This window comes from Talaromyces stipitatus, genomic scaffold, assembly GCF_000003125.1.
Source record: "Talaromyces stipitatus ATCC 10500 scf_1105507295511 genomic scaffold, whole genome shotgun sequence".
NCBI lineage: Eukaryota > Fungi > Ascomycota > Eurotiomycetes > Eurotiales > Trichocomaceae > Talaromyces > Talaromyces stipitatus.
The window spans coordinates 655096-680750 of record NW_002990119.1 but is presented as its reverse complement, the minus strand read 5'-3'; the positions used below and the strand labels follow the sequence as shown (position 1 = coordinate 680750).

At 46.0% G+C, this 25655-nt stretch overlaps 11 protein-coding genes across 12 annotated transcripts, besides 6 other annotated features; 5 read left to right on the top strand and 6 right to left on the bottom strand.

The window, feature by feature from the left end:
* Positions 1–302: 302 nt before the first annotated feature.
* TSTA_099630 (phosphopantothenate-cysteine ligase, putative) lies at positions 303–1716 on the top strand (the record flags this gene model as incomplete). The annotated part of the gene is made up of 2 exons (XM_002485905.1): positions 303–618; positions 676–1716. Exons 1-2 carry the CDS (start codon positions 466–468, stop codon positions 1714–1716), a joined length of 1194 nt encoding a protein of 397 aa, XP_002485950.1. The 5' UTR covers positions 303–465.
* On the bottom strand, positions 709–3601 carry TSTA_099620 (uncharacterized protein). Its single transcript, XM_002485904.1, has 2 exons — positions 2365–3601; positions 709–2316 (listed from the first exon to the last, which is right to left on the bottom strand). Exons 1-2 carry the CDS (start codon positions 3454–3456, stop codon positions 1960–1962), a joined length of 1449 nt encoding a protein of 482 aa, XP_002485949.1. The 5' UTR covers positions 3457–3601; the 3' UTR covers positions 709–1959.
* A 427-nt stretch (positions 3602–4028) lies between these two features.
* Positions 4029–4049: a microsatellite.
* Positions 4050–5871: 1822 nt separating this feature from the next.
* Positions 5872–6795: a mobile genetic element.
* TSTA_099610 (uncharacterized protein) lies at positions 6601–7004 on the top strand (the record flags this gene model as incomplete). Its single annotated transcript, XM_002485903.1, has 2 exons — positions 6601–6861; positions 6909–7004. 2 exons carry the CDS (start codon positions 6601–6603, stop codon positions 7002–7004), a joined length of 357 nt encoding a protein of 118 aa, XP_002485948.1.
* Positions 6897–7094: a mobile genetic element.
* Positions 7095–8007: 913 nt separating this feature from the next.
* Positions 8008–8877, top strand: TSTA_099600 (uncharacterized protein; the record flags this gene model as incomplete). The annotated part of the gene is made up of 2 exons (XM_002485902.1): positions 8008–8315; positions 8604–8877. The coding sequence occupies 2 exons, from the start codon at positions 8008–8010 to the stop codon at positions 8875–8877; spliced, it is 582 nt and encodes a 193-aa protein (XP_002485947.1).
* Positions 8257–8312: a sequence feature (CT-rich).
* Positions 8878–9321: 444 nt separating the features above from the next.
* TSTA_099590 (pogo transposable element, putative) lies at positions 9322–10883 on the bottom strand (the record flags this gene model as incomplete). The annotated part of the gene is made up of 2 exons (XM_002485901.1): positions 9855–10883; positions 9322–9822 (listed from the first exon to the last, which is right to left on the bottom strand). Exons 1-2 carry the CDS (start codon positions 10824–10826, stop codon positions 9322–9324), a joined length of 1473 nt encoding a protein of 490 aa, XP_002485946.1. The 5' UTR covers positions 10827–10883.
* Positions 9448–9813: a mobile genetic element.
* Positions 9846–10892: a mobile genetic element.
* A 706-nt stretch (positions 10893–11598) lies between these two features.
* On the bottom strand, positions 11599–14283 carry TSTA_099580 (uncharacterized protein; the record flags this gene model as incomplete). 2 transcript variants are annotated; one of them, XM_002485899.1, is made up of 8 exons in its annotated part: positions 11599–12077; positions 12132–12448; positions 12571–12725; positions 12790–13216; positions 13278–13698; positions 13775–13935; positions 14001–14088; positions 14150–14283. In XM_002485899.1, the coding sequence occupies 8 exons, from the start codon at positions 14281–14283 to the stop codon at positions 11843–11845; spliced, it is 1938 nt and encodes a 645-aa protein (XP_002485944.1). In that variant the 3' UTR covers positions 11599–11842. The 2 variants fall into 2 exon arrangements, with proteins under 2 accessions (XP_002485944.1, XP_002485945.1); XM_002485900.1 differs by having other exon boundaries at positions 12137–12448.
* A 942-nt stretch (positions 14284–15225) lies between these two features.
* On the bottom strand, positions 15226–16945 carry TSTA_099570 (general amino acid permease, putative; the record flags this gene model as incomplete). Its single annotated transcript, XM_002485898.1, has 2 exons — positions 15226–16389; positions 16493–16945. The coding sequence occupies 2 exons, from the start codon at positions 16943–16945 to the stop codon at positions 15226–15228; spliced, it is 1617 nt and encodes a 538-aa protein (XP_002485943.1).
* Positions 16946–17727: 782 nt separating this feature from the next.
* On the top strand, positions 17728–19525 carry TSTA_099560 (acc synthase, putative; the record flags this gene model as incomplete). Its single annotated transcript, XM_002485897.1, has 7 exons — positions 17728–17843; positions 17908–17974; positions 18030–18442; positions 18520–18547; positions 18616–18893; positions 18967–19131; positions 19207–19525. The coding sequence occupies 7 exons, from the start codon at positions 17728–17730 to the stop codon at positions 19523–19525; spliced, it is 1386 nt and encodes a 461-aa protein (XP_002485942.1).
* Positions 19526–20200: 675 nt separating this feature from the next.
* On the bottom strand, positions 20201–21499 carry TSTA_099550 (alpha-galactosidase, putative; the record flags this gene model as incomplete). The annotated part of the gene is made up of 1 exon (XM_002485896.1): positions 20201–21499. The coding sequence occupies one exon, from the start codon at positions 21497–21499 to the stop codon at positions 20201–20203; it is 1299 nt and encodes a 432-aa protein (XP_002485941.1).
* Positions 21500–22125: 626 nt separating this feature from the next.
* TSTA_099540 (aldose-1-epimerase, putative) lies at positions 22126–23242 on the top strand (the record flags this gene model as incomplete). The annotated part of the gene is made up of 2 exons (XM_002485895.1): positions 22126–22661; positions 22732–23242. 2 exons carry the CDS (start codon positions 22126–22128, stop codon positions 23240–23242), a joined length of 1047 nt encoding a protein of 348 aa, XP_002485940.1.
* Positions 23243–23731: 489 nt separating this feature from the next.
* TSTA_099530 (galactonate dehydratase, putative) lies at positions 23732–25538 on the bottom strand (the record flags this gene model as incomplete). The annotated part of the gene is made up of 3 exons (XM_002485894.1): positions 23732–24989; positions 25247–25266; positions 25524–25538. 3 exons carry the CDS (start codon positions 25536–25538, stop codon positions 23732–23734), a joined length of 1293 nt encoding a protein of 430 aa, XP_002485939.1.
* Between the last annotated feature and the right edge of the window lie 117 nt (positions 25539–25655).

Genomic DNA, 25655 nt, shown 5'->3' with positions numbered 1-25655 from the left:
CATCTTATGCGACAACTCTTGTAAAACAAAATCTCGGACATCTGGAGGTCTCGTTTGTACCAAGTAGATCTGATCATACCTCGGGAATAACCAAAACAGATCGCATTACGTTCGAAATATTTATTTCAGGCTGAATAAACAGTGTTCCATTTCCGATTTCTCTATCTCCATCATATCTTTTATTCAATTTTGTTTATATTTGTTACAGTTGATATAGGAACTGCCTAGACACCTCCGATAAGAGGATACTGCGGAGTTAGATAAGAACCCCGCAATGATGAGAAGAATCTCACTGACCGTTTGCGACCAGACATTCACATCAGCTGGACATACACCAAATGCACGATTCGAACTGAGCGATCTTTGCATTCAATTGAACCGAGGACATTGATAGCAATCGTCTTGTCGTCATCTATACTACCGTCATCAACGCGTGGGATTCCCCCGCGGGTAAACGTCACAACCATGTCCACAGAGACAGAATCAAATTATTTCAACAGCTACCCACCACCGAAAGCCCTGCAACGCCATGAGGCTCTCACACGAGCTTTCGTGCAGCTTCAGCTCGAACAGAATCGTCGAGTTGTGCTAGTTACAAGTGGAGGGACGACAGTTCCGGTACGTCCTCCCTTCTTCCACCTCAAGCTTATACCCTACTGACAATTGAAAAATCAGCTCGAAAACCAAACAGTCCGCTTCATCGACAACTTCTCCGCCGGAACTCGCGGCGCCTCCTCCGCCGAGCAATTCCTCGAGAACGGCTACGCCGTCATCTTCCTCCACCGGCAGTTCTCCTTACTCCCCTACTCGCGACACTACAGCCATTCCACAAACTGCTTTTTGGATTTCATGGACGAAGACCCCGTTACATCCTCGATCGTAGTCAGGAAGGAATACCAATCCTCCATGCGCGACGTATTACGCAAATATCGCTACGCAAAACAGAACAATCTGTTGCTGGTACTACCCTTCACAACAGTGACGGAATACATGTTCGAGCTCCGCTCATTGGCGCATTTAATGAAGCCCCTGGGCGCAAATGCATTATTCTATCTCGCAGCCGCGGTGAGCGATTTCTTCATTCCAAGGGACAGAATGGCAGAACACAAGATTCAATCTTCTGAGATTCCGGCTCATATCGGCCAGCATCAACCTATCCAAGATGATGAGGTATACACGGGTTACAACGAGGACCAACCCGGCGACGTCGAAAAGACGGAGTATAAATCAAAAAAATTGGTTATTGATCTTGATCCTGTTCCGAAATTCCTTCATCGGCTTGTGGACGGATGGGCTCCGGAGGGGAGTATGATTGTCTCTTTCAAACTTGAGACTGATCCTACACTCCTCGTGTATAAGGCCCGTACATCTCTTCAGCGGTACGCGCATCATTTGGTTATTGGGAATCTGTTATCGACTCGAAAATGGGAGGTGGTCTTTGTTACGCCCGAGGAACCGCATGAGAGATGGATTAGAGTCCCCAAATCGAAGAGGAGTAAATCTATTTCAGGGAGTGAGAATCAGATTGGTCTTGCGGAGAAGATATTGCATGATCAGGAACATCCTGATCAGCCGGAAGAACAGCAGAAAGAAGAAAAGGGGGAAAGCAGAGGAGAAAATGAAGAAGGTGGCGGAGGAGTCGAGATTGAAAGCTTGATCATCCCGGAGCTGGTGAAGTTGCATTCCAAGAGAATTGCTTCGAGATCGACTACTTAGATAGTTAGGTGACTTGTTGTATGCTTGTACATTGCATCGATCTCAGCGAGATAATATAATGAAACAATAGAAATTGTTTTGTTCATATTCGAACCCTCTTAACGATTGTATCCAGTCCATGGATCCATCCAGGATCAATAATCCAAACGAACGCCATAGCTATGCCTATATCGGTACACAAACCAAACGCCAACCACAACCAGAATATTAGAAAACGAGATCTATAAGCCAGAATCTAGAAGATCACTCCCAATCAACAGTCTCGCATTTCCCCCTCGCTCTACTCGTAACCTCGATCCGAGTCATCATCCAACCGGACTGAGTCCCTTCACGCGGAACGCCCAATCGCGGAGACTCAAAAGTTCGACATTCAGGTCTCATTTCACCTTCGAAATCTGGGTCTTCGCTCCATCGGAAACTGTATTGTCGACAGAGACCGTCTTCTTCGCAGACTCGTCGACAGTCGTTTACGTTTTCGACTCGGATGTCCTCAACTAAGTCGCCGGATAGATTGTCCCAGCCTCGCTGGATGCCGGGTCGCATTTGCGGGAGGATGCGTTCACGGAACACATCGGAGTGGAGGAGATATTTGCGCTTTCGCTGTAAAAGTTAGCATAGTATCTAGGGCTGCTGGGTAGTTGGAAATACCTTGATGAACCAGTCCTGGTCGAATTTCCACATCTCCTCCACATCCTGCGGAGTAAGATGATGAAATCCAACAACAGGAAAACACCACGGCTGTCGATAAAAGCTATTCGTCAACGGCTCAATCTCTCCCAACCGCGCATTTTGTAGCAAGGGCCAGGTAAACGTCAAATCAACCCCGGCATCTTTCAACACCTTGCCCAAAACCATATCCCCAGCCCATTCTTCATTGGTATACTCATCATAGGCCGTAGCATTTTTCGCATGCTGTTTCGAAACCATCTTCATCGCTTTCTGCGAAATAATGAAACCGGATCCACCATGGGCAAACAACACATCCCCAATCTGTGTCTCCGTCCCCAAATATAACGGCTCCTCCGGATCCAGCCGGTCAAGCCACGCAACTAGATTCGCCCAGACGATATGTGTATCGGCCTCCATAAACACATACCACTTCGCATCCGGCTTCGCTTTAAGCGCCTCATCGATCATAGGCAGAAACTTCCATTTATCGAGTTTCCATCCGGGATTATTCGGCATGCCAAAAACCCCATTTTCCTCCTCTGTGGAATCAGCTTCCTGCAATCCCGCACGACCTGATACCCGTAATCGGTTGTAAATATCAAAGTCTTCTATAGTCATGCGAACGTCCTGTCGCACATTCTGCAGTACATCGTACAACTGTACGCCCTCAATCTTTTCCGTGAAATCGGAGAAAACGACATAATTCGGAACGCAGCGAAATGTGGTTCGAGCGTGGACGGGGACTTTGTCCAGGGCTTCTGTAACTCCGGTTTTGAGTACGACGAGGACATTTTCGATTCCGGGTAGAGACGGACATGCGAATTTTGGTTGTTGCTGTTCGGGCTGCACTTTCATCGGTTGCTGTTCTCGTCGAGCTTGTTTTGTCGGTGCAATCACTCGATCATGCGGTTGGTCGTGCAGGGACGAAGCGCCCCGAGGACTAAGTTGACTTGGCGATCGGGTCACTATGAACCATTGCGGACCTCGGAGGAATTGTAATAATACAATAAATCCTATAAGCGGCGCAACGACTGTGATCCATCGACGCGATTTGCGGCGAAGGGGAAGCATGAGGTCGTCTTTTTCTGTATTGTATGATGATGAGGGAAGAGAAAAGGTGGCGGGAACGGAAAGCGGCCAACGCTAAGCTATGTCATTAGACGGGGAAACAGAGAATAAGAAAGTCGAATATAAGAGAGAATTGTGTATGTTGTATGAAAAGAAGATTAAGGAAATAAAGGAAGAAGACGAATGAATGAATGAATGATCATTTAAGTGAATCAAGGAGTGTAGATCGGAATCAAGGATTAAAAAGACCGATGGCAAAACATGTCGATTTTGCAGTAAGACGCCAAAATATGTGGTGGAAGGCCTCCTAGCAGAACTTCAAGGGAGTCACTCTCTCCTAAATATACCCAAGTTGTAAAATAGATAAATCGCGATAAACGCACAGTCCTTATTCAAATCAACAGTCCAAAAACCTACACAAGAAGCTTGTCTGGAGCAAAAGAATTTAAGGAACTCCACGAGGGGCGGGGAGCGGCATAATAGAAGATAGTAATGAATTACGTGAACTCCTGTCTATCCTGTACGTCGCTTGTGTCCCGTTGGGTGTTGTCAGTGATGATCCCGTCAGATCTTCATTTTTTTTTTTTTTTTTTTTTGACCATTCATTCCACGGCCTTGGGATGGCGTACTCCATAGATTCCTAGCTTGCGTATGCCATTCTATGGAGACTGCGGCATTTGACTGCTGTGCCGCGTCTCTATATGACTTCGGAACGAGGACATGGATTTCGGCGGCAATTTTGTGAATCACTGACTGATCTCATGCGAGTATTCTCAACAGTCGTACGAGGTACAGCTGTCTTCCCTCGGCGGAAATCATACGTATGAAGTATCACCATGACTGTTGACAAGGAGACCAAGTTGACGGTTGATCGGACCCAGCAGCCCCATTCTTAGGCTTGTCCCTGTCTTCGACTAGGCTCGTTCGTGTTTAGTGTGTGTCTCCAGCGTGTTTCAGGTTATCTGAACCGACGTCATGCCTGATTCTCTGTGGTTAGTTGCTGTTAAGTTCGCCGTTAGTCGTGTTTAGTCCTCCATGGTGTCGCGCTTAGGCCAATGGTCAGTTACTCTGCTGGTGCTGAGCAGTGAGAAATGTGAATAGGATCGACATACTGAAATTGGGGATCGCTCGATTGCCTCGGTATTTTCAGACGTTCTTGGTTAACCCGTGATGGTTGTGCAATGGAAAAGAATCAATCTGAAGTCGCCAGTCGGAGCGGAATATTTGCCCCGGAGAATAAAAGGGATGCCTCAATCTCGGGCCTCTCTGACTCTGACTCTGACTGTCCCAACATCTGTTCCAACATCCTGGTTTGGCGCTTCACAATGCAGCTATACATGCAGTCAGCAAGGATTCGATCCTACATAACAGTTAGTTGCTTCTTATGGGACCATACAGAGAAGATAATGCCGTAGACAGAATGTAGTCAGCCAGCATCGGTACTTTACCCCGAAAACAATGTTGGCCAAGGTGCCCCTTTCGGCCAAGTCTCCCGCCGCTTTACTCCCCCGCTAGCGTCGTCAGCTCCCGCATTGCTCCCGTGTGCTCGCGTCCTGCTCTAGAGTACTTGCAATCTACTCCGTAGTGGTTTAATCATATTCTAGTTCGGTTTGCGATTTTTGCCTACTGGGTTGATTTGGTATTCCTTTAAGGCGTGTAAATCTGCTCTAAGTTAGATCGCGTGGTTATGTATAGTTAATGGCTGGTGTCGGATTGGTGGGTTTACTCCAGGCCAATTCTGAATAGTAGCTTACGAGGACGGTCAAAGAAGAATTAACTAACAAGATTGTATGTATTGAGTTGTCTGTCCAAATGCATGAGGTTCCAAAGCAGGGCTTATATAGACATTTTGGCGGGATGATTTGTGAGCTATCATGACGGGTCAACATTGAGCTGAAATCTAGGTGCCCAAATAGATACCCTAAGGTGCCTGTTTGACCTGTGAGATTGAACAGCTGATCTCTCTGCCTTGTTGGAAATAAGATAGGCTACATGGGCATCTGTCCAGACTGCTCTTTGCGTGTCATATTCAGGGGCTTTGAGGTTCGACACAAGTTCGAACCTGCCGGAACCCGGCATAGTGGGCCTAAACCGACCAATCCTATATGTATCGCTGGGAAGACCGGTCTTCTAAATATCATTCCTCGATCCCCTCATCGGCTTTTGGGGACTCTCTCAGGATTATCCCACCTGGGGAAGGATCCTTAGCAGGGTTCCATGATGCTTCTTCATACGGCCAACTGACCCCTACTTTTACACCAATTATTCAGCCTTTTCAACTACCTGCACCTTGAACGCGTTGGCCCGACAAGAAAATAACAGCCATTTATCCTCTAGATAGAAGAAATGAACGATAATTTCTGTGAATGATGGTTGAAGACAGACTTTGGAGCTCGAAGGAAGCGCAATATATTCGAAAGCAAGCGTACTGCGGAGTGTTGGAAGCATTTCCACTGGGTTGCTGCCATCTCAGATGGCACACCAGAGGTAATGCGCAAGACATGTAACCATATCTTGAATCATCCTGCGGACGATCATCGTGGAACTTCCTCAATGAATATATATTTCTCGCAAGGGGTTCAATGCAAAAGGCAAGCACCTATACGATATTCGAAAGGCTATACAGAGAGGGGTATATTGATCTCTTTATCTTTTTAAGTCTGCTTAATCTATACTAAGCACTATATATTATAGGCACTCCGGTCCTCCTAGAGAATTCCCTTTAGCCAAGAGGCCTGGGAAGAGAAATCAGTCATATTGATCACCGCCTCACGACTACCTTTCTGGTTTATTGAGCATCCTCAGTTTCATACTGTTATTGAGAAGGCTCACTGGGCCCCATCAATTCCCACAATTCTTTCTTCATTCACCATCCGGAACCGTCTTCGAGAGATAGTCAAATAACGACAGGAGGGTCTCCTACAAAAGGTTCCTGAGGATGCTAAGATCTCTATTGCGTTAGACTGCTGGACCTCACCATTTTGCTAGTCTTTTATGGCTACTACCAGTTATGCATTGATGTGGATTAACTACCTTGAGTTTCTGCTTGGGTTTGAGACAGTTCAAAGAAGCTACACAGGCGCTGACCTCGGTATCATTCTCTTTGACCTTCTCTAAACACATCACCTTAAAGGCCGAGGACTGACAATGACTACCGACAATGCGTCTAATAATAACACACTCTATGATAGCATCAGGGGGACACTTGAAACGCTTAACTTACCAAATGGGCCGCTGATTGAGCGTATACTTTGCATGGCACATGTGATTCAACTCAGTCTGACTGAGCTTCTTGGTAAGATGGAAGCAGTGCTAAAGAATGACCGAGAAAAGATAGATTGGACAGAGGCAGATGAGGAGAATCAACCCCAGCAGGAAAACAAACCGATTTTGCATACTCTGAATAAAGTAAGAAATTGAGCTTCTGATCTGATAATGTACTAATACTATATTAGATTCGGCAACTGGTAATCTACGTGAACAGAAGCTCTACCCACCGAGAGCACTTCCTAAATCTTCAGGCAAAGGAGCCAAAGCTTGTTCTAATATGAGATGTTAAAACTCACTGGAATTCCGCCTTCTTGATGCTCCGGCGTGCAAAACGTCTACAGACTACCTATAATAGATACTGCACTAAGTCTGGCGCTTAAGGTCTTATACTTAATTTAGATAAATAGTGTGACGTCGCCAATCTATTGTATTCGAATCTAGCTAATCCTGCATACAAAGGTGCCTGTCGACTGAGAATATTGAGCATGGGAGAAGAAAGGAAGAAGCAGCTTTACTCTTTGAAGTTATTTCCAGATACGGCACCGCTAGGGTTACCGCTCGGTGCCCTAAGTATCCAAAAACGGAAGCCGAAGCTCACTCAGCTATTCTATTATCACACAACCTGCCTCTTAAACACTAAGAAAACGACTATTCATTCAGTCTTTGCTATTTATAACCTGTTATTTAGCCATCTAGAAAACTCAATCACACAGCTCACACGTAAAAAGGCAAAATAGAAGGCAACCATACTACCCGCCCTTAGGCATTTGCTACAATTATTGCGCCCCATTATAAGCTCTAGTTCTTCGCAGGGAAAGATTAGGATGAGAAATTCCATACGCAGTATCGCAAAAGCATAGAGAAATATTTCAAGCCTTATCAACAGCAATATCTAGAAGTATAGGCTACACAGCCTGCATCATATATTTAATCCTCAGCCGCGCATATCTCCGATCTTGACATAGTACTCACTTCATAATTACCTCTTCAACCAGAGACCGATACAAATAACAAGCTCACACAATATCTTAGAAGCAATAAGCTATTTTGCATTCCCTTCTAACTCTTCTTTACTAATTGTCCATAGGTCTAATCAAACCGTGTAGTCTATATGTATTCTAGAAGGAGAATGCGCATAACTTCCCAGTACTCGCCCGTCTTGCCTAGGATGTTCTTGCTGTTCCTGCCACTGGTTTAGGTGAGGAATAACTATTCAACTCAGTTCGTGATATCTGCTATTACTGCCAAGGATCTTCAGAGTCAAAAATAATCTAGGATCTAATAATGTTTATGTGTATATCTAGGTTTGAGATTGAATTTGAACAGCTTGCCTTATTAGAAGAGTATATCTCCACACAAGAGATTCAGACGCGGACTAAGAAAAAGGCTGCTAATAAAGTTCGAGACTCTAAGTTTAATCTAATAAGTGATACGGAAAAAGATCCCTGGGATATTCCAAATCAACCAACACAACCCCTAACCGCAGTTGCGCTTGGTAAGAGACCTCAACAGACAGCTCCTATGATTGATCTGGAGGAGGAGGAAGAAGAGGAGGAAGAAGAGGAAGATGAAGAAGAAAATGAAGAGGATGGGTTTCCCTAGCCTGATAATACCCACCTGTGTGACCAGAGCAGTACTCAAAGGCGTAAGTCAGGGCGAGTTACAAAGCACTCCAAACAGGATGATGATCAATAGGAGTGTCTAAAGCCGTAGATAGAGCAAATAGATAGTATTTGAGCTTAAAATTCATGTTGTCTAGTGTTCAGTTACGAAAATTATGTCGTGTCAGTCCTGTCTAATCTTTTATCACTATCTTCCGTTCTCCGCGTAATCTAACACAAAAAACAGACTAGATCTATATAAAGTTATGCAAATCACAGGACTCACCTATTTGTATTGTTTGTGGAACCTGAGATTCAACTCCAAAGTCTTGGACCAAGAACCTGGCCTTGGCAGTTCCGAACTGGATCGACCCTAGAGGGTCGCGATTCCTATATGTCGGAATATCAATCTCATGATTCGGCGCTTCTGCACCCCGGTGCAGAAGCAAGCACGTACGTACGGGAGCGGGATAACGTTATCCCTAGCGCCCGTACGGCAACCTCGTATATAGCTACCATGACACCCCGGGGCCCCCTACTTTCTCTGAGTTAGGCTTTATAATATCGAATATCATATATATACAGCTTCACCCTTGACAGGCTTGTCGGACTAGCCTTGCTACCGTCTATGCTTCGTGATACGGACCGTAGTTAAACCGACACTATATGAGGCTCAATCCCCCTAGATAGATTTTCTTCCTTTCCTTGCACTTGGTTATCTAGTCATAGTTGGATAATGGAATCTTAGATTGAGCCTTCACAAATACAGCCCGGATATCCCCACTCGATAACTATCTATTACCATTCCTTTCCTCATGCTTGGTTTTTTATCGGTGTTCATCTTTGACCTGGGCTGCCCTCACATCGGGAATTGTTAAGGACACCACAGATTTTCACTAACGTAATCCACAAGCGAGTTGGCCATTTTTCCCGAAAACCGCTCTATATTGATTTCAAATCTCAATTTCTAACCACATACAAATTATATACAAAAGAATTAACTCCTAGCACGATTAGGACATCCAGTTATTTTATGTCCTTCAATACCGCAACCACTGCAGCGAAATTGACGTCGTACAGGTAGATGAGAGACTGGGAGCTCAGGCTCGGCCGGAGCAGTAGTAACAGTTTGAGATGCCTCAATCTGACCTTGTACAAGTGCCTGAGCTTCCTCTCTGGTAATTCCATGATCATGGGATATTTGCTTTTTAGATTTTTGGCGTTTTTGCTTCTCCTTCTCATGTGCAGCCCGTAGATCATGGAGTTCCTTCTGTGCAATTGTAAGCTTATTAATACTCATCTCATAAGCCTTTGATGCCCGTGTAAACACTTCACCAATAGCCTTAGATGAACTTCTTGTATGCCAGCTTATTCTCTTCTTCATTGTAGTCATTTGGCGCTTAAATTGACGTGGGTTTTGAGGGGTTTGCAAGCAGGATGATTGTGTATCACTTGATCGACTTGGAGGGGGTGTTGGAGTCTTCAATCGAACAGTAAGCTGTTGATAAACTCAATCTAGATTAATGGTACTAATCCAGTTGCTGTAAAGCTATTCCGAACAGTTTGAGCTTTGTATACCATCGTACGAGCCTTTGGGAATGCAGTAAGAAAGTCAAGTTTATCAATATGATTGAATCCAAGCCTCATTCGCTGCTCAACAAGCTGTCCATAATGTCGCTTTAAAACAGCAAAACAGCCAACATCAAGAGGCTGTAAAAGATGTGAAGAATGAGGAGGCATACAGACTGGAATAATATTATTCTTAGTGCATGTATGGTCAAATTCAGCAGTTAAATGGCTTCCATGGCCATCAAGAATCAACATCCAATATTTTCCCGATGTACGGCCATCAATAAGAGGAATAAAATGAGTTTTAAGCCATTCTAATCCAATCTTATCTGTCGTCCATCCATTATCGCTAATATTGATTTTCCAGTCGTCTGGAAGATCCTCAAACCAGCCTAGTCGAGTGTATTTCTTTGCCTTGAAAATAATGTATGAAGGCAATGCCCATCCAATCGAATTAACTGCCTCAATTGCAGTTACCCATTCTCGGTCACCAGGCTGTAATATATTTGGACGATTATATCGATCACTTCCAGTGATAACCTTTGCAGTCGCACAGAGTCCCATAGCGAAGCCAGTCTCATCAAAATTGTAGATATCTTCTGGCAAGATTCCATACTCTAATATAACCTCTCGTACGCGATCAAAATATTCTTGGACTATCTTTGGATCTTCACATTTGGCGCGTTCATAGTTATATTTCCGTGAGAATTTTGATTCAATCTCTGGGCGACGTTTGACAAGATTGTATTCCCAGTTTTCTCCAACATATTGGTTTCCGCGTTGTGAAAGAAGATAATCAGCCATCTCCCGTACAAGAGAGTGTCGAGGAGGTAATCCACGTTTATCTAGATCTAAGATCCATCTAACAAGCGATTCCTCCTCAGATTGAGTTAATTTATGGCCATTGGCGCGTGTTTCAGCTCGATATGCCATGCCATGTAGTCTGTTTTGAAGTGTTGACCGTGAGACATTATAGATCTCTTCTGCTTTTCGTATAGAGGCGTTTTCGGGAAAAGTGGCCAACTCGCTTGTGGATTACGTTAACTTAACCGCACCATAACTGATTACCTAATATTAGTCGTTATGTAATCTCACTAAAGTTACATTCCGTCAAGTAACCTATAACGGTCATCCTTTTTGGAGGCAGAATATAGCAGCAGAAGACCAATCTGAGTACCTACCACTACTCAAACCTCAACTGCCTATACCGAAGGCAAAAAGATCAGATAAAAAGGGTGGAAATCCAGATAAACAAGGTGTTGAAAAGGGGACTCCAACTGCATCTGCAACGGGCAAGAAAAAAGCCTCTTCTAAGTGCTCGAACCGCAGGGTAATTGGGCATACAATTAGATCGTGCAAAGTATAACAATTTCAATCAATCTGCATGCCAAGTTGAGGCATCTTAATCATATAAAAATTGACCAAATTATCAATTCAACTGCGGGAGTGCGCAGTTGTAGTGAGATTATATAATGACTAATAAGTTGTGGTGCGGTTAGTGAAAATCTGTGGTGTCCTTAACAATTCCTCCTCACCTCACATGCCTGATTAATTTGATTATCTTGCACTATTCGTGCTGACTATTTACATAGTTTGGAGCGAGAACGAACCCTAACGGTACATACTATTTTTGTATTGGCTCTGGGCGCTTAATGTACATTTATCCGTCTGATTGATATGTTTATATAGTTCAATCATTCATAAAGTAGGATTGATATTACATTGGCATTCAACTTCGTTATAGCCAGTCTGTACTTAGGTGGTACATATGTAAAGGGAATGGGTGGCGGCCTTGTCTTCCTTGCTCACAACTCCATGGGTGCTTCTACACGCGTGATAAATCAGGCCAATCCCCAGCGACAGACTTCGCTCATACGTAGTCTCAGACAAAGATAAATATCCGCTTTACACCAGGCTAGCGTCGCTGTCCGTGATATCAGGAATCCCCCCTAAGCCAGCGTCACCAAGATAATAGAATGCACTTCCGCACCCAAAATCTCTGGGCCATTCTTCAAAAGCATCCGTTGGGAATTGAAGAGGCGGCGGCGAAGGTCCAGATGGCCATGATGTTGTGGTGGTTGGCATTCCGGATGAGGGGTATATAATGGGAGGTTGTAATGATCTGGGGTCAGGATTCGTTGAGTAAGAATGATCGGCGTTTGAAATACGCTTGTTAACAATGTTCTATCTCCAGGCATCAGCTGGTTGGCACTGCTAAATCAAGTATTAGGGAGAGACCTTACTGCAACATCCTGATCGTCCTCCTGTGATGGCGTCTTTTCCGCGATGCACGATACACCAGCTGGTAGGGCGCTGTGCAGGACATGATTCTTGGTATTCGTCTTTCTCACCTCCTCCATGGCTCTGTCGGTTTGTTCAACGTGTTCTCGGAGTTTGAGGGAAATGTTGACATCAGGGGTCAGGGCAGCCTGCAGGCTATCGATGAGATCAGCCATTGCAAGAATAGCTGAGCGAACCTGCAGATACATCCATGGAGATAATGGGCTGTGAGTAATAGAGCCGAGGAGGTGGCCTACGCCAGCGAGGTGGTGAAGCTATACAGTGATTAATCAGTCCGTGAGCTCAAGGAGTGATGGAATGTAAAGGGAGAAAAAAAATCAAATCTTCGCAAGAATAACACGCTCAGTCAGAACGGGGGTGAGCAGTTACAACTCACCATCGCTGTAGAAGTAGCTTGGACATATATCGTGGGAATGGATGACAAGTTGTCAAGAAGCTCACCAGCCATAGCGCATCGCTGAGCGAGGGTGTGATCCTCTGATCTAGTAAGGACCATCTTGACTGTCGTCATAGTGATTATAATGTTGGCAGCTATGATAAGATCAGTCTATTTCATGATTGTTAGGATATTGGAGGGTAGAAGGCAATCCTCGACCTTGGAAGCCATATCGATCCCCGATGATATCGCCGGTCATGGGACGAGCGGTTTTAAGCTCGGTAGGAAGAGATTCCCAGTCTTGCTGTGCAGTTAGCAACATATCATTTTCGCTTACACGATCTCTGTTCGCATTCAGATTGGCGAATAGCAGGCCAAGATTGCTACCTGGTCGTGTCACGTCGGTCTCTCTCGCCCGCCACAACTCGTTCATGTGCTCAAGAACACGATAGAGATCTGTAACAAAGTTCCAGCCCCGGATGAAGGAAACAGCGCCGTTGGTAATAGGCGCAATTCCCGTCTCTGTAATCTCTTCGTCGTCATAAACTTCCGTCGGATACCTGACGCAACAATACGACTCCCGTTGCCGCATTGGGCACCCAAAGGTGACGGCCAAATAAACATCAAAATGGTAACATTGCCAGAACTATGTTCCATCTTCACAATTAGATGCCACTATATATCTGTTGGTCATAATCCGGACTTACAAGGCGCCGGCGCTCCTGTACCTCGATCTCCGTGAGCGTTGAGGGCCAATTTGCCTCATCATGGAACCCTGTTTCAGCAGACATGGCTAGATATCGATGCAAATGCCCGAGACATCCGCCGAGATCATTGTACTGAAGGTCAAGCATTCCGAGTAAAGCTTCAGTTCGCATAATATTGAAGTCTGGCCCGACCTCTTTCAATTGATTGAGTGTATCCATGCATTCTTGATAGAATACCTTCGATGGCGGAATCGAGGCAAAGTTGAGATTCAGTGATGAAGGAGGAAGAGGTGCTTTCTCCTGTATGCGCGCAGACGCAGTCGCACATACGGCCATGGTCAGAGCATAGAGAGAGCGGTCATGACTGTAACGTTTGGCGCAAAGATTCTGTGAGAAGGTGGGCCAGTGGAAGTAAAGGAGACTGCAGGTAGACATAAGTAATAAGCTAAAGCAAATGTGACGGGATTTCTCGGCGGGAAGAAAGGAGGAGTATATACATGGGATAAACAACACGATAATAAAAATCGGCTAATTGCAAGATGGTCTCGTGGTCTGCGACCTCACGATACCCTGTATGTGGAGATGAGTCCTGAACTGGCTGGAATGATGATGACGCTGATGCTCTAACACCAGCAGTAGAACGAGAACCTGGAGCAGGCTGATCATGTGAATATAAACCACAAACATAGTAACCGTTGCAAGAATGAGATGGGATACATACACCACGACGCTTGGCTGGGCGATTATAACTGCACGTTGAGCCATATGAGACGCATTGCGCACAAATTCCAGGACTACTGCTGGGCGTGCACTACCGGCATTAATTAGCTGATTGCAGACAGGGTTTTATGCCATGAAGCCTACTTTCACACCTCGGCCATGACACTGGTCGCAAGCTCTCTGATGAAGGGAAGTTAGCTTCCATGCTACTAGACAAACGCAGAGAGTAGCTGACAGTTATACGCCGCCGAGTCATTGATATCCTCATCGCGGATACATCGGCCATCGTGGAAAGAAAAGTCTGCGGCAGTATTAGAAGTGGGCCTGCTGTTGCTTGAATTTCTATTTCGTCTTTTTCATCCTTTTAGTTCGTTCTAAGGCGTCTGTTCCACTCGGGACAGTTCGATTGAAGTCTGTGGCGGAGAAAGTATTGGCCGATTCCGCCTCAACTACAAGTACATGAACAAATGAGGTTTATCCTAATCTTAGCTAAGTATATACTCTTTCCTATAGATCTATAATATATTTATTATTACTATATAGTATTTAGATTCTTTAAATTAGTACATTAGAGATTCCTTATTAGAGGTGTTAGTTTGTAGATGATTTTAAAGACTATCTTCTTTAAGTATATGTACAGTACTCTATGTTCTTTACCTATAACAGCACGCATAAGAATGATGTTCCCTGTAGATAGTATTCTTTTTCTTCTCAAGCTTCAGTCTTTGTATGTTAGCAACAGTACCTTTGTTAATGAAGATTGAACACACCGAACGACCTTCTGCCATATTGATAATCCTCCTGTCCAACCCTTGGATTAACCTCCTATTACATTACTAATGGGAGGATTGCCTCGTTTTCCGCTGGTTTCAGTAGCGGTGCTCAAACCCCGCGAGCGAGGCGAGGGCAGAAGGCTTGTGGGAGTATTTAGGATTTATGAACTACTGAGAACTTGAGGTATTGGATTGTATTAGTGCATCTCTGGCACAGCTTTCCATACATAATGCGTATAGTGCAGACTCTAGTAAGGGGTTACTTACTTATAGAGAGGTAAAGTGAACATCCAATTGGTTTATACGCTGCTATATCCACCGTATAATCTTACTGTCACTTACTAATCGAACATGTTATTTGGAAGTGACTAGATTGACAATTAACTGAGCTAGCGGCTGTACCTCTCAGACTCGGAGAGAGATGCAGAGTTTTCTCCCACACTATCTACATCTAACTAGCTCCAGAAAATATTGAGTCTTTGTAAACCCCTCTTCGGTATTCGCAATGGCTCTGGGTTGGCGTGGGCGTTGTCGATGAATTCTCGAATGGGAATCTCTGCCAACCCTGGTATTTTCGTTTTCTTTATCCATTTGTATCCAAAGTACAAAGTAACCACAATGGGGATATTGAGGTAAGACGAGACAAATGTCTGCGTACTCCAGTGACCATGGAGGAAGGTCGTGTAGCCATTAGTCAACACGATGCAGATGAAAAAGGTCAGCACGACCCATGTGAAGTAAGGCTGGAACGGCGCTGCCCAGGGTAGCTCCTTGCGATCAATGTTTTGGGCTTTGCATCCGTAGTAAAGACGAAGGTATGTCGCCAGGATCACAATCCAATTGACCAGAGTCGAAATGGATACCAGGCTCTGCAGCCACTGGAATACTGTGGATGAGGTACTTGAGAGAGACATGTATCCAAGAGCAATAAAAGTGCCTAGGAGAGTCACGGGGACCCAGGGAATTTGAAAGCGATTAAGACGCAAAAAGGCCTTGGGAGCCAACTTTCTCTTAGCGAGTCCATACATTGCTCGGCTACCGTACAGCATGTTGGAGTTGGCCGACGACCAGGCTGAAGTAATGACAATCGCGTTGATGATGTGCGGAACCACCTTGACTCCGGCAGAGTTGGCAGCGATGACAAAGGGGGACTGGGATGCAGTGCCGGTCTGATGGAGAAGCTCGGGGCTATCAGATGGAACCACAAGCGAAACCATGAGGATGGAGATGACATAGAAAAGCAGAATTCGGATGAAAATGCGCTTCGCTGCAATGGGGATGTTCCGCCGTGGGGACCTCGTCTCAGCCGCCGCGTACGTAAAGGATTCTATGTTAGCATAGCTGTATGCAGCATTGGTCAACGTGGTCCAGAATCCCATGAAGCGGCCCAAGCTTCCGCCATATCCTAGATATTGGTTAAAAGGTCCAGGATTGCTCCAGTAACGGAACCCGATGCTCTGATGATTTGGCCCGCCACCGCAGGTGATAACCAGAGCCATAAGATTCACGCCTAAGATAAGGAGGATTTTGAGCCAGGCAAAGAAAAATTCAAGTTCGCCGTAGACCCGGACGAAGACAATCACGCTGGCGATGATGATGGTGCCGAAAACAGTAATCCACTATAATGTGATGTGATGCAAATCCCCTAATTAGCTTGGAAATCGATTTCATAAGTGAAAAGTGTCATTAGAATAAAACGGAAAGGAGACCGTGAAGACCTACGATGGCGTTGTTAACAGTGACCCAGAATTCGACCAGCACGGAAGCTGCAACGATCTCAGCGGGGGTGCCGATGAGGAAGCCATACACCACATTCCAGCCATTGGCAAAGGCGAGTGCAGGATCAAACCACAGATCGGCGTAGCGGATGATACCACCGCTTAGGGGCACAAGAGCGCCCATCTCGCCAATAGCGAGACAAACAGCGCAGACCGCGATGCCCATCAAGCTGTATCCGAGGAAAGCACCAGCAGGGCCTGCATTGTGAATAGCAAGACCAGATCCGAGAAACAGTCCAGTGCCGATACATCCAGCCAAAGCGATCATCTCAATGTGTCGATCATGGAGACCCTGTCTGAGGTCTTGTCGTTCCACAAAGGTCTCCTCTGTTGAACCTATGGCGGGCTTCGGGTCATGTTCAATTGTCTGTCCACTGTCGTGCATTTTTTCCTCCATCGTAGGTAGAAGATGGGTTTTCTTCAGTCAAAGGAGGTAGAAAATCAATATCGTGGCAATTACCCAGTACCTATTGAGAAATGCTATCAGTGGTCAAGAAGAACGAAGAATGCGGTATTGCTGATTCTCTGTGGTGAAACAAGTCTACGTTATGCACGTTTATATAACAGAAAAGGTACATGGGCCTATGGGGTAGGGAATGAGGCAAATGAAGTCCTCTCCAGACTCTCCGCAAACTATAAACTGCCATGGAAAGATAAGAAATACACGCGGGAAAGCTTAATTTGGAGCTGTCGCCTGATACCGTGCTATAAATTTCAAGCCCATTGCACATGCTGACACAGATAGATTCGGCTAAAATAGTCCGAGCCAGTTTAACAGAAAGGATATAAACGCCAAGCGAGTTTAGCAGATAGAATCGTTAATGACCCGTACCCAGTTCATTATCTGTCGAAACCTCAATCTGCGTACATGGATTGTGGCAAAGAGTCATTTCAGAAGTTCTCACTCTAGAGCTTGTGCAGTAATTTCAAGATAACAGGTGATCAGACGGGTACTCGGTTAAATAGTCGGAGCTAGTTTAACAGAAAGGTTAGAGAGGCCAAGGAAGTTTAACAGAGCCACATCTACTTTGCTATAGCTTAACTAACAGCTCAATATAGGTATATGGATTGCAGCAAGGAAGAAGGGCAAGAATCATCTTAGGGATTCTCTCCCCGGAGCTTGTGAGCACAGTTGACTAATTTTCTAAATACGCTAAAGAATAAGCGCAAGAGCACAAAATGGCCAATTTCCACGTTTCGCAACGGGGAGCATATAATTTGAAGTATCGAGATAATTTCGAGGCTCAATCCGCGCGACACCAAGAGCTATGGACGCCGACCAACCCAAACGGACGGTAATTGTTGTCTTCTGGCCAGTCAATGCCTCAGTTAGAAATGAAGAGCTGACCCGATTTCTAGCATTTTCATGGATGTTGCCGAGAACAGCCTACTACATGACGAGGTAGCAGATTTCATTTCCCGCAAAGTACGTACCCCCCTCATCTATCTAAGGATAGATATTCGCTCATAAGCTCATGCAGATCAAGATCGAACCAAACGATCACCTAACTTATGGCAGTGGCCCGCGCGGCTCATTGCGCCTCAAAAAAGCAGCAGCATCTTTCTTGGAGAATAGTTTCAAGGGACGTGATCCGGTAAAGAGTGAAGATATCCTTGTGTTTCCTGGACTTGCAGGTGCTATAGACGCGGTGACATGGGCCATCTGCGACGAGGGGGAGGGGGTTCTGGTCTGTCTCCCTATGTATAATGGTTTCAACGTGGACATCCCTACTCGAACCGGTGCAGTTGTGGTTGAGGTTCCTTTCCATTCTGTGGACGGCTACTCCGGTCTCGAAGACGTATTTGACCCTGACACGAATCGAAGAGCCCTCGAAGCCGCAATGGATCACGCAAAGAAGAATGGTGTTAGTATTCGGGCCTTGTTGATTTCTCAGTAAGCAATATACGCTGCCTATAGTCAAAGCTCAAGGGAAAAAACAAGGAAAGAAAGCTGAATTTATCCAATAACAGACCACACAATCCTTTGGGCAGATGCTATGTTAGTGGTCTCTATGCAGTCTAATCCCTTCCCTATGGAATATATGCTAACTCGACACGTGAATATAGCCTCAAGAAACCCTCCTTGAGATGGCCGCTTTCTGTGGCCGGAACGGGATTCATCTCATCTCGGATGAGATTTACGCCCACTCAGTATTTGACAACCCGGCCCTTCATCACTGGCCTGTCTTTACCTCGATACTTGCACTTGATATTTCCAGCCATATTGACAAAAGCATGGTACACGTATTATACGGCGCAAGCAAAGATTTTTGCGTGAATGGGCTTCGCTTAGGGCTTCTCTATTCCAGGAATGCCGCTCTTCTTGGAGCCATTTCGACAAACTGGTATGACTGATTGCAAGATTTGGAGTTGTAAAACAACACAGATGCACAGATTGCTTACATGTCACAATCGCAGTGTGTTCTCATGGGTTCCCCATATTGTTCAAGACATTTGGGCCTCTATGCTTGAGGATCACGAATGGAGGAAAACGTTTTTTGCTAAGAATCAATCTATAATGGCTAATAACTATGCCCTTGTCATCAAATTCTTCAAGGAGCAAGATATCGGCTTCTTTCATATGTGAGTGCCCATTAAGTTTTGGCTTTCACCTTAAAAGTGCAGAATCAAGTATCTGACATGTTGGTTCGGAAATAGGAACGCAGCTACGTTTGTTTGGGTAGATCTTCGGCGTTATATGCTGCCACGAAACATGCGAAGTCGTGACGCATACCCTATGCTTCAAGTGACCGATCCAAATGTTGGTCTGTATCTAGAGCGAGAGGCCAAAGTTATACGGATCTGCTCTCGAAACGGTGTGATGATCAAACCAGGAAGTGCCTACAAGACTGAGGAGCTGGGCTGGTTCAGGGTTACCTTCACTCTCCCCGAGCACGTTCTCCTTGAAGGGCTCCGTAGGATTCGGAAGTCTCTGAAGGAAATTGAAAAGTTGGGTGGTGACAGTACTAGACTGTAGGAATAAGGGGCTATTGCTAGTCAAAATAAAATTGATATCAGGTATTTACAAATTAGGATAATTATTGCAACTATCAGAGTTACATGGTATGATATGCGGTGTAAATATTTGACTTCCAAGGTTGTCAAGTAACGTACCTATCCTCAGTCAGGGACTTCTTCGCTGTATCCATTATTTGTTGTTGAAAAAGGGTCTGTCTACCTAGCGGTAACACCATATATACCTTGCGCGATATGCTGTCAACACGTACACGGGGGTATTGAGAGAGACTAATGGTTTCTAGCTAATGTCGAAACGCTCAGAGACCGGTTCTTGCATCATGGCCTTGAGACACATCTGACTCGTTGGTGCAAGGCACATCACAACAATATAAGTGCTGGAAGTGCTGGAAAATCACAGCGTCTGTAGACTGTGTCTAATAGCGCAGAGATACACTGCAAAATCAGTAAAGCCATTATATTCCACTAATACGACTTGAGCCTGAATTTGAATTCCTTTACGCGCACTAAAGCAGAGAAACGATATCTATCGCAAACAAGTCTACCGCGGCGGGCACTGATGAGAACTATTAGCGAGAAAAGAGACCATTGTGCAGCAATGCGGTCAAATAATATCCGATACTCGATAAAGGATTTTCTTTAGTGAAACAGGACTATTTTTAAAATACACAAATTATCATTTCAAGTAGTCAAGCCACTTGTGTTGGAGCGACAGCATGGTGTCCAACAATTCTTCGGCCTTATCGACATTGTCCACAACCGGATCGAGAAGGAGAGCTTGTAGTGCTGCCTTCTTCGACTTTGAAAGCACTGCCTCGGTGGTCATCTCGTTAACAGGCATCTGGAGCCTCAGTAAGCCCGCAAACGCCTTGGGGTAGGACTTGAACTTGTAGCCGTGAATGCCGTCCTTGTCAATAGTAGCTGGGACCTCTACCATCTGGTTACGGGGAAGGCTCTCGATAAAGCCGTCGTTGGCAATGTTGACGGCCATCTCAAAGTGGCCTGTGTTGTTCACGATGCCTTCAATGATGGGCACTACGCGCCAGTACTCTGAGGCAGGGGTTCCCTCAGCAACACGACGCTCAGCCTCGGCGAGGTTCCCAGTTGTGTCTGACTTGTAGCTGTTGTAAAACTCCATGATTCCACGATGGTCGACGGCGCTGGCGGCCCAAGGGATATACTCCCCAAAGTGGCTGTCGGTGGTGATTGGGAGATGGTCGAACTTCTTCAGAATGTGCTGGAAGAGACGACGCTCGCCGATATATCCGAACACAGCGGGAGCTTTCTCGAAGTAGGCCGGAGCTTTCTCACGAATATCAGGGTATGCGTCTTTGCCAGTATCCTTGTACTTAGCCTCGACTAGGACGCTGAAGTGGTTGAAGCCACCCGCCTTGATGTCTAGATTGTCCAGGGGAGTGTTTAGAACCTGTGGAAGATGTTCCAGGAGCGAGTAGACTTCATGGCAGATGCCGACAACCTTCATTTCTGGGAATCTGGTATGAATAGCGTGCATAATGCGAACCATTGGGTTGCTCAGATTGAAGACAAGGGCTTTCGGGCAAATTTGCATGATCCGTTCGCAAATGTCGAGGATCGGTGGAATGATACGCAGGGCATGGAACAAACCACCAGGGCCACCGTTCTCGCCATAGACTTGTTTGATCCCGTATTGCATGGGGATCTTCCAGTCTTGCTCCCAGAGCTCGTGTCGGTTACCGACTTCGATGGAGATCACGACAAAGTCCGCTCCTTTAAGAGTCTTGTCGAGACTGGTGTATGCCTCGATGGTGAACGGAAGATTGTTCTTCTCAATGTGGTTTTGCGCAACTTTCCTGACCGATTCGAGGGAGTCGTGGTTGATATCATTGAGGACGAGTGTACTGCCAGCCAGCACCTTGGACTTGAGGACGTCGCCAATGGCACCAAGCCCAAACATGGCGCTGCCGGCACCAATGAGAGCAATTCTAGGACTCATGGTGTCCAAGCAGTATGATGTTCACTTTCAGGAAGGGTGGAGACGGGCGTTGCAGTGCTTAGAATCTTTGATATGGTGGTCTAACAACAATAAACTTGGAAACTCTATCTCTAGGGTACCAGCTGCTTTTTATACACAAAATGCGGAGTGATTCCAATAGAGGTTTGCCCACAAGATACAGAGATTTACAAGAATAGAAACTAGGAATGCTTGCATGCACAGAACGGTGGGAGCCTGGGATTACCAACTTCGATCGGTCTCTACCCCCAGGCCCACTACACCCCATGACGCATGGGGACACACTGTTAAACTGCTATAGACTCCTATCGTCGGCCAAATTACGTTGAGCTTTCGTGCTTGTGGAGGTTGGGTATAGCATCTCGGTTAAACTGCAAAACTGCAAAACTGCAAAACTGGCCTCAGGAGACTTTTGGACCAACATTGTGGACATGAGTAACGGACCAATGTAAGTTCACAATCGGATAGACATTGGATGCGGATATCATCGAGCAAATACGGGAAAAAAGTGACCACTTCATATATTTCTCAGCAGTGGGAGCAACCTTGGAAGGCATCAGCTCTGAGAATAGTTCGGATTATCGAAACTCATACGCCTTGACGAAACCATGTCGAGCCCGGACTCCTTTGAGCCTTTTTCTTTTCTTCGAACCGGAGCCGTTATCCAATCTTGGGATATAGAAGGAACAAACATTGTTCTTGGATTTCCTACCGAAGAACTTTACCAATCACACAATGACTACTACTTTGGCGCGACTCTAGGCCGCGTAGCTAACCGCATTAAAGGCGCTCGACTTACCAATTTAAATGGCCGAACTTATACCCTCCAGCCGAATGAGGGTAATAATATCCTCCACGCTGGTGTTAACAGTTGGGGCCACAGAACCTGGGAAGGGCCCACGAAAGTGGCTGCGTGCAAGATCGACGGCCTTGAAGGAGTCACCGGCGAGCAGAGCGTCCAATTTCAACTTTTAAGTGAGGATGGTGATGAAGGCTTTCCGGGGACGGTGCTGGCTACCATCGTGTATACTGCAGGCTGGCAGATTACCTCCCAAGGGGAAAGAGTTAGTGTGTTGGAATTGGCCTATGAAGCCGAGCTTATCGCGAACGCGGAGGAGACGGTGATTAATATGACTAACCACTCGTGCGCTCTTCAATCCCTGGACCCGCTTCTTCTATGAATTCTACTGACTGGGGTGTTTGTAACTCACTAGATACTTCAATCTTACCGACACTTCTACCATAACTGGGACCCAAATGTCGACATGCACTACACAACATCTTCCAAAAGACTCTGAAAACATTCCTATCTCAGGACCAGCTCCTTTTCCTGGCCTGGAGGCAGAGAAACCCTTTACAATCACCGAAAGTTGGCCTATCATCGACCACTGTTTTGTCGTCAATACTTCCCCAGATACTGTCCCTCTGGACACTCGCTCGTTGGCACTACAGAAGATGGTAGAGACATACCATCCCGACAGCCACATTCACCTTGAGGTATGGGCTACGGAGCCAGCTTTCCAGCTCTACACAGGCGAGAACACTAATGTCCCTGCGGTAGGGGGGTGTCCTGCTAGAGGTGCCAGGAGTGCATTCTGTGTGGAGCCTGAACGCTATGTAAATGCCCCTGAAGTGGAAGCCTGGCGAAGGATGGTTTTGTTGAGAAAAGGAGAGATCTACGGCAGCCGGATCGTATACCAGGCATGGAAAGACCTAAGAGCCTAGTATATAGAGGAAGACATGATTTGATTTTTCATAATCGAAATTTATGAAGCCATTACAGTTTCTTCTGTTCTTTTCCTTTTTAGAAAAAATCGCAATTTTTGGTTCTTATTGCCCACCTCTTGTGTCCACTTCAACCTTTGTTAACTCGGAGCCGATGAAAGCGCGACTTCTAGGAGTACTCTGATCTCTAATCCCTGAGCAATAGGGAATCTACAAGCAAACCAAATTTATGTACTATGTGATCAAGGTGCAGTGTCAAAGGTGCATAGTGCATACGAATCTTGCTTGTATGACTGTCATTCGTATTTATTGATCGGAACTGTAAACGAATCGGCCTTGGGCTCTTGAGTGATAAAGTCTATTCCACGAGATATATGTCGCATACAGAAGAATTTTTAAAAGACTAGAACGAAGCAATGTGCCGAGGCAGGAGTGGATAGAAGAGGAAATAACGTCAGAAGTGTACCTCAGATGTCCCAACCACTCGACTCAATAATTGTACTCGCCCTGCGTTGGCTGTGCAGTCTCGCTCCTTTCTTTCTTTTCATTTGATTCTATTGTGCAGACAAGGTATTGCATTGCTTTCACCTCATTGAGTTCCTGGCCGAGACCCGGAGCATTCGGAATTGTAAACTGGCCTTGCTGAGGTTGATAATCGTTGACGCACAGCTCTCGAATACACGGCTTCAGAGCATAGGTGTGATGCTCATGGATGATGAAATTGGGAATCACGGCTTCCAAGTGTAGCGACGCCGCTGTCGACACAGGTCCACCACAGACGTGAACCTGTACGGTTGCATCGTACAGGTTGGCAAGATCGCAGATTTTCTTCCCTTCGGTTATTCCGCCCACTAAGCAGAGATCGGGTTGCACAACTGCCAATGCCTGCTTCTCCAGCAGCTCGCGGTATCCCCATCGCGTGTAGGACCGTTCGCCTGTGGCCAGGGGGATCGTAGTCTTCTCAGCGATCCGGGCGAAATTGTTCGCGTTAAGTGGATTCACAGGCTCTTCGTAGAACATAATGTTGTATGGTTCGAGCGCCATAGCAAACTGGATGGCGGCGTTGGTTCCAAGATTGGCATGGATCTCACAGATAATGTCCACATTGGGCCCGACTGCCTCGCGGATTGCGGCAATTCGCTCGACTCCCATCTGTATCTCGTCGTGCCGCAGGAGCCCAAAGTACTGTCGCTTGACGCCTGTGTCGGGAGTAACAGAACCGTCACGTCCAACCTGCAAGGGGTCAACCTTGATGGCATCGTAGCCTTCTGCTATGGCCAACCTGGCGCCCTCGGCATACTGTGATGGGTGAACGGCCAGCAAGGGTGTACCACCCCAGCCAAACTGGATCTGACTGGCGTAGGTGCGCAATTTATCATTGGTCTTACCGCCAAGTAGCTGGTATATTGGTGCCTTGAGGACTTTGCCGCGGATGTCCCAGAGAGCAATATCATACGCGCTGATGCCGCCATAAATGACGGGTCCGCCTCCCATCCCCCAGTAGGTGCGGCGATACATTTCCTCCCAGATTGCTTCGACATTCATCGGGTCTTTACCCAAGACAAAGCGAGCAAGATCGCGCAGAATTCCTACGGCCGCTTTGGCACCAGCACCATAAGCGAGCCCGACCTCACCCAAGCCAGAAATCCCCTCGTCTGTGTGAACTCTGACCATGACCGGGTTGAAGCCTACCAAACTGACCTCGCAGTCGAAAATTTCGATCTTAGTGACAATCATAGTCGCGATACTGGAGTGTGTATTTAAATCTTTCTGCTTACAACGATCTCCGAGGGACTTGTTCGGCAAATGATGTCTCCGTAAAATGCTACTTAGGAAGACCTCTGCCTAAGTAGGAGGAGATCAGGTATGAAAAGAGTCACGAGATGTGAACAAAAGCGTATGCATGAGTATGGCTATCCTCAGGTCGTATGAGCTTGTCTCTGTTCCGAAATGGATTTAGCATTCTACCAGTACGGTCTAACTTCAACGGTTTGGGAGACTTACCAGTTTAACAGTTTAACAGTCTATGAAAGTTTAATGTCCATCGAGATACCCACGAGAAAGCTTCTAATTAACAGAATCAAACAGGGCGGGTCAGGGCGCGGGATTCCTAAGAATTGAGCGAGGCGCCACTCAGGTATATGCCCATCCCCCCCGCAAAGTATGGGTGAAGTGTGGAGAGTTAGAATGGTACCGCTCTCCACAGTTAGACCTGGGGATATAGGCCAGTAGATTTGCGGGGAAGTGAGTGGTTAGGAGCACCATGCTGAATTTCACGAACCGGGTACGGGTTCATTTCTGTACCTTTACATATATCTAGCTGACACCTTGAATCCTCCCTAGTACTTGCTTTTCGGATATCAATATACACTCTGCGAATCACTGCCCCGGGCGCACGATCGACATCACAAGA